The 11,950-nt window shown below is 35.1% G+C and overlaps 1 protein-coding gene across 1 annotated transcript in view; it reads left to right on the forward strand.

The window, feature by feature from the left end:
* Positions 1-11,950, forward strand: part of LOC106748426 (transmembrane and TPR repeat-containing protein 1-like) — a 180,215-nt gene that overhangs the window by 66,523 nt on the left and 101,742 nt on the right. Inside the window, exon 2 of the mRNA XM_014626927.1 lies at positions 7,593-7,770. Within this exon, the coding sequence (XP_014482413.1) occupies positions 7,593-7,770 (178 nt within the window). The remainder of the gene's footprint in view (positions 1-7,592; positions 7,771-11,950) is intronic.

Below are 11,950 nucleotides of genomic sequence, written 5' to 3' on the forward strand. Positions count from 1 at the left end.
AAAATAGATTTAATACGGTCTCTTTTTCGAGGTTTTCATGTTGAAATAGTTATTCGATTTGTCAATAATTCACATTAAGCTTAAAAGTTTTGTAGAAATTGTTCTTTTCACAATTTATATCTGTTCTGACAAGCAAGTCAATATCTACATTAAAAATTCACGGTTATATTAATTGTTGTTTTTAAAGAAAGTTTATTTTGAATAAATATATAAATTTGTAGCGAAACGCTAATTTTTAAACAAAGCCAGATAAAAGATAGATATAAAATGTCAAAAGAATAATTTCTACAAAACTTTTAAGCTTAATTTTTTCAATTTATTTCAGTGGGTGGCTTCATTACTATTTCTGTTTATCTACGATTCATTATACAATGTCGTCACATTTTTATAAATAACGTTGTAAAATCTCTCATAACATTAAATCTGGAATCGATTGAACAACATTTTGACATATGTAATCGTTAAATTTTTAATTTAAAATATTGACTATTAACCAAATTATTGTAGAAAATGTAAATTGGAGCCATAATACTATTTTCTCTTCTATCATATTCTGCTTTTTTTGGTTTAGTTAGCTTATACGCTTGAATAATAATAATTATTTTTAAGTTTCAAATGAAGCAAAGAATGTATCCTAAATATGTTTGCATCCTTATTTCTTACGTAAAGTAGATATTTTTTAAAGTTTCTTATGAGGTTCGGATGATCTCATCATCTATTTATGTAACAAAAATACACCAGTAACACACCAATAACGGGTTAAGCATCGATTTGTTCGACGGCTCGCCATTTCAGCTATATGATCTCGCATTCACGGAAATTTTAGAATCTTTGAGCAAAGAACTGATTAAAAAATGGAATGAACTTTTGCATCAACCCAATAATATCCTCATAACGGTAATACGATGAGTCGTACAGTCGACGCACATTGCTGTGATTAATAGCGACACAGTAGACGCTACGAAAGTCAAGTCACTTCTCGCACCTCTTCGAGGAGCTGTCGTGTAGAAACAAAGCCGATTAAGCGCTTAAAACCGAATTAGTTAAATGCGTAATTACGACCTGAACGCTGCGCAAGTAGATTTCTCACTGTGAACGATAGCTCTGTCGCCCCTAAGTAAATCAAGTTACTTTCAGTTTTGCGGGAGCCTTTTCTAGTCGTGTCCAGCTAGGACTCGGGACCTTATCATTTTCGCATTAATCATTGGTAACGAAAGAGTGTCTATAATCGCACTATACACTTAAAATACTCAAAATACTCTACTTTTACGGCTAGTGATGTTCAGTGTTGTTATTCGCTATTGTGTATGTATCCGGCTAATATACCGTACGGAATAAGACATTTCTTAAGCGGACATTGATGTTAATAATCTTCATTGTTTGCACGTGGACAAAGAGAATTGTCTGCAATTATTTTCAGACCAGGTACTCCTTTGTTCGTCTGTCGAGCGAGCTTCAATGATGACATGAATAAAAGATATGAAAGGAGAAATTCGCGTAAAGTAGAAAGTTGCGCCGACGAAGACAAATTGCGTTACGCTATCCTCGGCGGGGAAAAATATAAATGATTATACGCAAAGAGAGAGAAAACGGAAGGAAACGGAACTGGAAATATAGAGACGTTCATAGTATGCAGCGATTAATCTATCTTATATTTTTCAAACAATGGGCAGATACCAGCTGTTGAAACACTTACACTGTTAACCATGTATCACATAGTACCTCCAAATTCAAGATACTAATTTGTAAATAGAAACAACAATTTGAGTTATTCGCTGATAATAGATATTTTTCTCGATATACTTCTAGTAAGAAATAAGAAATTCAAATGATATCGAAATGTAGACATCGAAAAGAGGTCGAAATCTAACATCGATTCAGACGGCCCGGTTTCGAGAAATTTTCGACATCGAAATCAGCTCGATTTCATATAAATGTAGTTCACTAAAGAAAAATATGATTTGATTGAAACTAAACTTGTGATTGCACTGAGGAAAAAGGGGTCAGAATTACTCCCGGAGTTTTTTTACTGGTACCTAAAGATGTCCACTTTTAATATCATATGAGGTGAAAAATGTCGGACTTGGTTGGAATCAAACAACTTGGGTTTGCCGTTTGCCAAACAACCGCTTTACCACTGAGCTATTTAACACGTTCGCTACCACCGCCGCATATATGCGGTGTCCCGATTCTTGTATCTGAGCCCACCGCCGCATATGTGCGGTGCGTGTTCTTTATCAGTTTATGGTAACATATTGCAATAAATTTGGAAATGAACAGTATTGTTGAGCAAAAAAATAATAAAATAGATGTAGGATGTCCTTGATAGAGATAGTTATATTTTTATGTTATCAATATATCCTAAAAAACCCATGTCAGTTGGGGACACGTTCTAACAAAATATATCCTGGGCTGTGATGCAAGATTTTCCTCTCAGACCCTGGTAGCGAACATGTTAAGCTTCATATTAGTGACATTTTCCGCTTTTTTATGTATGACATTGATATTCGGCACGATCTCAAGCAACAAACACAATTATTTCAGATACGGCCAGATAGACAAATTTGTTATAGCAATAATCCAATTCTATTGAAACAAATATTTTATTTATTTTATTTAAATATATTGTTTCAAACAAAAAGTTTTATTAATGTTACATTTCACTTGGTTCCTGTAATATGTTGTTTTAAATAAATACCAAATAAATACCAAAATTACATATTCAGTCAACAAAATAGTTTAAACATGAAATCTTGTTTAATTCAATCAAATAAGTTTTTCTGTGTAGGATTCAACGTAGATAAACCTTTCAATTGTTGATTAATTTAATATTCACCGATTTAACTCAGTAGTTAATGTATCAAACTTTATACACTGGATCTTGTCTTCTCTTCTTTTCATGCTGTCTCAATATATAAGATTCGCGATCCTCTTTTATCTTGTGACATATATTATATAGCTCTGTGTATTAATTTAGTGCCTTTTTAATGTTTTTCTTTTCCTTCGACGTCTATAATAAAACAATACTTTGAATGTGCTGATTATGAAATTATAAATAACTATTTATATAACATAGACTGGTAAACTATATTAGCAAATATTTTTGTTGATGCAGCAATGATTTTTCTTTATATACAATTAAGTTTTGCAATTTCCCATTTTGTTCCAATTCATACTATAATTCGGTCTACATATCCTTTCTGGTTCTCAAGAAAGGTGATTGCTCTAACGAAAGCTAAAAAGGAGGCGCATACCAAGTATAAGTAATTAAATTCATATTGTGACTATCTGATTTTTTCTAATTTTAAAACAGACTGAAAAAAGCTGAACATTAATTGCTGGACTTCTTATGTTAAAAAAACAAAGCTTGTTTTATCAAACGATTGTAAATCATTTTGGAGCTTTGTTCGGTCGGTTCGTACATCTGGTTCTCGATCTATTCGCATTCTTTATAATTCAGGTTTTTGGAGGATAGTGTTTCTGTATATATAGAATAGGATATGTTATACATGTGTTGGTAGAGGGACATCCCTCGCCAATGCATCACTGTGTTATACACGAGGTAAAGAAAAAAAAGCAAAACGATTGGAAGTATTCTTGTCTTCTTATGAATTCACGCTACTTTTGTTTACAAGATATAAGGTTTCCCGTGTCGTATAGGTAGTACAAAGTATTCATATATGTAAGATGTTTAAATATGAAAACGAAAAATGTCGCTAACGTAGAGTCTAAATAACTCAGTAGTAAAATCAGTCGCCTGGCAAGCGGGAAATGAAGTTCGATCCTAGCCAAGTCTGTCTCGCTCCGGTTTTTTACCTCGTATATGACATTAAGAGGTCAGATTATGCAACACTCTAAAAAGAAGCATACGTTTAGAAATTAATTTTACAAAAATGAAACCGATTATTTTGGAACATTGCATATTTATCATGTGACTATTAAACTATATTTCCAATATTTTCATTAGAAAAAACGTATAAATAAGTGAGTAACACATGGCTGAATTTATGATTCCAAAAGTACCACTGCAATCGGCGGGAAAGATAGTACTTATTCTATTCATCTGAAATCAAGTCCAAAGAAAAAATTAAATAATATGCTTGTAGTTGGGGAATAAACTTAAATTTAATGTTTTAGAATTAAAATTACAGAAATATTCTATTCGAAAATCGAATATCGAAATTTCGCATCTTTTTTGTCATCATGCACTAACAAAAAGATATTTATTTTAATGTTTCTCTAAATTTTTTAGGTTTATCCTTCAATGGTATGTATCTATTGAAAGTAGATAAATTTCAAGTCGATCGGTTAATTATGTTTCGAGTTATCTTTCCCGCCGATCAATAAAACGTGGTTCCTATAAAAACGTATTTAAAGTTTGAAAAGAGTTTCTTGAAACATAACATAAAAATTTTGCAACTGTCTAATCACCTATTCCTGCCATATATTAACTCTTTAGCTTCTTTGTATAAATCATTCCGGGTGGCTAATTCCTTCCTTCTCGCCTTTCTTGCTTCCTTTATAATTTGGGATACGTGCAGATTCGCGATATCGATCTGTTGTTTGCGAATATTTGACATTGCGATCCGATTATTATTCTCATTAGTTGGAATATCTGCAAATATATTTGGAATGGTATCCATCATTATAAATGGTAGCTGCCATTTTCGCAGCTATTTTGATTATTTTTAATAGATAATTTTTAATATTGAATATTTTTAATAAAAGCCGCAACGTGTATGTTTAAAAGCAAACATCCAAACAATGAAATTGTGATTTCCATTACTGTTTTAAGTATTCACGGTGTTTGTTTCTGAATCTGCTATTACCTTTTAAAACTTAAACTAATTGTAAAAATATTTATATTGAGTCTGTCTATCGACGCGCAACGTAAGCCATATTTCCGTGTCATGTATCGCTTGCTTCAAAGTCGCATATTATAATACTTATCAGAAATTTCATTATAATATTTTAGAAGTATATTTTTAAGACTATAAAGTTATAAAAAATGCCAAAAAAAATCGATTTTTTTGAACTGTTACATCAGTCTGATCCCTTAAAAGTGGACATGTATGGATACAAACATCTCGGCGATGTTCTGACCATTTTTCCACAGTAGTTTTGCAATACCGGAAGTCGACAAATGTATCCCTAATTATCCTGTACATTTGTACCACGTCGTAATGTATTTCTTCACAATCCTCTTGAAGTGAAGGCCTCTTGATTTCAAAGTACTAATGTCCCTTGTAATTACGTAGAGTTTATATTTCAAAGTGTACTTTCAATTTTTGACAACACATGGTTAACAATGTGCGTCTTCCTCCTTTTCACCCTCGCGCATGTCCACGCGCCTTCGCGTACGCTCAAAGAATACATCGCGTAATTGTTTCCGTCTGTTCAAATGCGTGATCGATAACGCGAAACTGTCTCAATATTTGCTCAATGTCCGAGTGCGATAACGCGATGTCGCAATCCGCTGTACTTTGTTCTATAACGGAAATGTACGCGCACGCCGCCGTGCTTAGAGAAACCAGTTGGAATAAACAAGAGGTTAAACACATAGTCCTACACTCTGTACTTTAAGTCGCCGTATATACCGGAAATTTGCAAACCGAGAGGGCGTGCGACGACGAAATGATAAACTTTTGTCAATGAGTAAATATAAATGCGAGAGTTGTGTGTGCATGTGTGTGTGTGTGTGTGTGCGTGTATGGATTTTTAAACGACACTGTCACGCGATGGTAAATTCTCCATTCGAGCTAAAACCCGCGAATTTGCGAAGACAAACTCGCGCCGTCGTTTCTCGATTTGCTGTGAAAGGTAAAAGATAAACATATATACGGATAATAGCTTATAACGTAACGCACCGCGAGCTTCGCGGTAAAATCCTCCCGTCGCCCTGCAATCGACGTATGCGAGGTTTTTGCTTGATCTAGAACTAAGGAGGAGACAGGATACGCCTCCGACAACCCATGATCCTTGACACCTGGAAACGGGCCAAGCACAGGTCTTCCGGGGGCGTCGAACTTATGCCGCCGACAGACTTCTAAAATTATAGCTCAGCTGCGTCAGCAACTACGGTGTTTGTTTTCATCTCGATGTCAGCACGACGATCCAGGTACAGGGTGTTTCATAACATGTGAATAATTTACAATTTCAACAAATGCTTTGGAAATAAAATCTTAGAATGAAACCCTTACAATTTCAGAAATGAATTCACGACACAAAAATAACGCGAAAGGTTCATGTAAATATTTGTCCTAATCTGATCTTGTTTCCAGATTACAGACGTTCTCGTATTTCATTAATTCTCGATACAAACTGAACCAGCGTAGCATTTTCACGTTTCTGTTTCTAAAGGAAGTGTTAAAAATGACCACACCTTGGGCTCGATGATGAGTTTTGAACGTCTCACCATTGGTCTTTTAATATATTCGAACATTCCTGGTATTGTTCTGATTTGCTATCAACTTTCTCCAATACACTGACAGAGTACATTAACGTTGTATTGTAAATAACAGGGTTTAAGTGACCCTGCATGTAAAAATTCGATGGATTTCAACCTGGCGACTTAAATTAACAAACCTAACAAGAATTAGCGAAATACGAAAATATCTGTAACTCGGAAATAAAGTCAGATAGAACAAATGTTTATATGAACTTTTTGTGTTATTTTTATGTCTTGAATTTATTTCTAAGATTATACTCACATATTATGAAACAGTCTGTATATATACGTATCATATGCTTTCCACGTGTCGTGCTTCTTCGATCGTGCTGGTTAATAAAACAATTCGATGAGTGACGACGATGGCACCGCGATAGATAATTTTCGCGTGCGTGCGCGCCCACACGTACATCGATATCACTTTCCGCACGTAGTCGGGAGACAAATACATAATGTAAGTTGCTTCCTCGAAGGAAACGGCGTGTCGCTCGGTTAGTCGTAGCGAAAAGAGAACGGTCGGAATGGTTTTCTAAAATCCGATTACGCCGGCCGACTTAAGCGGATTTTCGTGAAAACTACGTCACGCCCGCGTTTGAAATCCGTTGTGCTTATAAACAGAAAGATGATAGGATTTATCTTGCCGGGCGTTTCTTTGTATTCGGTAACAATGAAATTTGTCCCCTTTCTCGCGGATAAAGGCGATTCTCACGTAGGCGTCGCGGTATGCCCCCTTTGATGTTGGAAATTGCACTCTGCAACGGACACGCCATTCGTAAACGTCGTAAACGTCGCTTTAATTCTCGCCTTATTTACGAGCGATACTTGTGTGCACCTCGCGGAATACGCGAGACTGACGATATCATTCGTCGCGTTCGCCCGTCTCACAATGTACGAATCTCATCCCCTAATGCGATCTAAAAATAACTCCATCATCCAGCGTATCCTGTCGGTCCGAATTTAGCGATCTAATTTCGGATTAGATCGCACTGTTGTCTGACTTGCCATTCATCTTTACCGCGAATCTAATACCACTCCGACGCCGAATACTCCAATTTGACGGCAGGTTTATTTTAGGAACCGGTGTAGATATCCGGCTCGCTTCGATATCGCCCCTAATGAGAGCTCCGTTTCCAATTGATTTCAGGTTGAACTACTTGATGGCGGGTTTGAGTCCAATGTGGTATCACGCCACGAACGTCGCCCTGCACGCCGCTGCGTGCATCTTGGTCACCAGAGTGAGTCTGGTGGTGGCGGCGCTTCGGCCAGGATTCGCGGCTCTCACCGGGCTGCTGTTCGCCGCTCACCCCGTGCATACGGAAGCGGTAAGTCCGAGTATCTCGCGCCCTATCCTCCGGGAGAACAGAAACGTCGATGCTTTGACTCGTCGGACGTTCTCCGGATGCGATGTTCAATTCTCACTTAGGAATATCATATTAATCCGATCCCTCTCTAACGCGTTTCTTGTCGCTGATTAATCTGCCGGATAAACGTAATTACCACATTCATGATCACTCGGTTTCATCATATTCGCTCGCGTTACCCCAGCTGGCTTTCATCCCCCACCGTTTTCGACGTTCAGTTAATATTCAATAGCATATTCCTGAACGTGTACTTACGCGTTACACGGCCTACGACGGCAAATTTACGCTAAGCCAAACAAAACAACAAGATTAGCGGAGTCCACTCGCTGCGTAACCGCCTCATGTGCGCGTGCAGAGAGTCTGGCTGATCCGCTTTTCCTAAGTGCATAAACGTAATTAGCCTAATCTTATTATGGCTATGATCGTGACGGACAGAATTTGAAGCGCTACCCCGTGTGTGCCCCCTACGGGGAGCGCAGCTGTTGTTTCAGAATAGACCTGTTTTTGTTGTAATCAACGTTAGCGCTTATAGAACATTGGAGAAACAATCGGCCGGGATGTGTGCGCGTGTGCGCATTACTTCAGGCAAATCACGAGCTTTTCTTTCGAACTGCATAACGCGAGAGTACGATATTAGAGAGCCGTGAGCTTGCATCAGGCAAGCTTGTACACGAGCTGCGTCACGATGAGAACGATGAACTTCTCGATGCGGTCGATAATGCCACTTAAGCCGTTTTGCTTAAACGCGTAAACGAATCGCAACGCTTCGCTCGCTGTTATTGCGCGAATTGTATTATCAAGTATTTCTGGGAATAGAAATTCGAAGGGCTCCGTTAGATCAAGAAGTTGCGAAACGGTCGGAAACAATGTCGGCAATTACAATACATCCGTTCGACGGCGGAGTCGGACGCGAGTCGATGAGAGGTCGTCGAGTTTCGTTACAGGCAATCGCCGAAGTAACACACAACGTGTTAACAATGCGCAATTTTCTCTCACCGCGGAGTAAATTCGCGAAAATTGGCAGAGGAAAAGCATCAAGACCGATATACTATTTTGTTTTTAAGTTGTAAAACTATTGAAGTTGAAGTAGAGTTAAAATCGATATGCATGAATATCGATATGCAAATCGGCAATGTTTCTCTACCAAAGATTGTGGATTTTGAAAATTACTACATACTGTTTTGCAAATAACTACTTTTTAAGAAAGTGGATAAATGACGCTTCGAAAAAGTAGATTCCAAAATCGACATATCTATGATACTTTCATGATAAAAAATTTTGTATTAAAAACAGTCCACTGAAATTTGGTGTCACTTTAACGAAGGTAATGCGTTAAAAAGTACAATATATGTTTTACAAGATAAGTGTGTTAATTTAACGTTATATTTATGTACTTTTTAACACATTCCCTGTGTTAAAGTAACACAAAATTTCAGTGAATCATTTTTGAATACAAAATCTTGTATTATGTACCAGGAAATTGTCAAAAAATAGTATAAAATCATTGTAATTACATTACTTTGTACATTTATTATATATCCTTACATGTTATCTTTCATCTTACCTATTGTTTATTAAAGGAGAAGGTGGTATTATGAACCTTGTAAGTATTATAGCCGACTTTAATATCACTGCTATTAGGGTAAGACGAAGTAATGGTGGTCATCTAAGCGGAAACTCTCATAAAAAAAACTGATAAGAAATGTCGGATTCAGGATCTGTTTAATGCAATGAATATCTACAGATATTTATTATAATATAGACTGATGCAGAAAATTCTATAAAAATATGTACCAGAATGACAAATGAAAAAGCGAAAAATGAGATTTGACCGGGATTACTTCGAAATCAGGGCAATGTCTGTCAACGAAGTTTACAGTATATAAAACAGGAGAAGACATACATTTCATTAAAAATCGAATATATTTATTATAAAAGAGGTATTTAAAGGATTGCATATAATATCTTGAAAAAAATAATCAATTGTTTATTAATTTGAATCCATCACAATGATTCCTATCAAGAGTATTCTAATCATTCCAACTCTTGTTCGTCTAAAGTTCGTAAAATATGTTGCAAAAAACTACATTTCATTATCTCTCCCAAATTCTTTACAAAAAGAACAACTTTTAATCCCAGTTACTACAGTACTGACTGATTGGCATTACCTAAAAATTACATGTTTTCACAAATAGAATAACCATATTATAACAATCCATTAATTCAGAAAATCAATATTCCTACTATATTAAATGGTTTAAGTGACATTGCAGAAAATAGTGCAATAATTTAGCATGAATAAATATACCGATTTATTACTTTGCCGGCTTAGCAGGATTCTTATTCAGAAAACGAAATAAATTTTTCGCAATAGCTTAGATAACGGTATTTTATCTATTACTTCTTTCGGCCCTCCACAGACGTATTGAATTTAATTCGTACCGACCAGTCGAGATATAGATGTGACCGGCATTATTCCATTCTCCCCTAAATGACGAATTCTAGTGATTATTTATGGAATCATTTAGTAGCCCGTCGTTACGCAGTAAAGATGATATGCAAATACAATACAATATCCGGCATTTATTACGCATTTTTACTTTCGAGCATTTCAAAACATTTTCAAAGTATATTTTAGCATTTGATTATATATTTTCCTTAACCTTCCGAGTAGCAACGAATTTTCATTACCTTCGAAGTGGCAACCAAAATCATTTGTGCCTTCCTAGATTTTTCTTCTTGAATCACTCAAATAAATCCCCCAAAATTATTAGAACTTCCTTTACCCATTTACTTAAGAACGACATAGATATTTTGTCAACGATAAATTGCTAAGTATTTTATTTTTAATGATTTTTAAACGAAGACGGATAAATATAATGTATCATATTAGAAAATATATAACTTAAAAATATAAATCAATTAGAAAAAATTCTTCTAAGCTTTTTAAATAGAGATACAGATATATAAAAACTAACTTAATATTTAAAAAAATATATAATTATTTGCGAAAGTGGGAATCGTCAATTTAAAAGATTGAATAAATGTTCTCGGAAAAAATCATTTTTAAAAGAAAATACTATCTTTGTCTACAAAATTATTACAAAAAAATATACAGAAAGATATACAAAGGCATACAATCTATAACAATAATTGAAAAATTTTCTATGTGTGGTTGTAAACAGTTGCAACAACTACGGAGAAATGAAAGCCAGTAAAATAAGGCTTATATATTCCTTAAAAATTCAAAAAGATGTGATTGAATAAATAAAAATGACGAACTGCAACTTACACTTTTGGTATACGTCAAATGGCAACCAGGTCAACAACAAAGTTTGTGTCCTCGCATGACTTCAACTGCTTGCCATTCAGTAAGATACTAGGATTCCAACGGCTCGCGGGCTGTGAGTTGTTCTCACCGCTCAGTTTTTTAAGGAGGTGAACTGAGGTGCAAAGTTAGGCTACTGCCAAGAAATGAATGCTTCTTGCAATGATCCGGACACAAATGACCCTTGTTGCCATTTATATAGTTAATCTTGGGCATATTATTAATATACGAATATACGCTTGAGTATTTTGTTCGTTATTTAACATTTTATTCTGTTATATACATTTCAAGTTATGCAAAATTAAACAATAACATGACATTGATATGATTTGTCCTCTCGTCAAAATAGACTTAATACAATTTCTTTTCCGAAGTTTTCATGTCGAAGTAGTTATTCGATAAATCAATAATTCAAGTTAAGCTTGAAAATCTATCCATTTTGTAGAAATTGTCCTTTTGATAGCTTGTATCTATTTTCTGACAAGCAAGTCAGTATCTACATTATCTACATTAAAAGTTCAGTATCTAAATTAAAAATTCACGGTTATATTAATTGTTGTTTCTTCGAAGAAAGTTTATTTTCGATAAATACATAAATTTATAACGAAACACTGGTATTTAAACAAAATCAATTTTTTCAATTTATTTTAGTGAATAACTGCATTACCATCTCTATTTTTCTCCGATTTATTTTGCAGTATCGCCACATTTTTATAAATAACGTCCTAAAATCTCTCATAATTTTGAATCTAGAATTGATTGAACAATTTAACATTTTGTCCAATGTAATCGTTATATTTTCAATTAAAAATA

The sequence above is a fragment of the Dinoponera quadriceps genome, unplaced genomic scaffold (assembly GCF_001313825.1).
Source record: "Dinoponera quadriceps isolate SergipeBrazil2010 unplaced genomic scaffold, ASM131382v1 scaffold321, whole genome shotgun sequence".
Classification (NCBI taxonomy): Eukaryota; Metazoa; Arthropoda; class Insecta; order Hymenoptera; family Formicidae; genus Dinoponera; species Dinoponera quadriceps.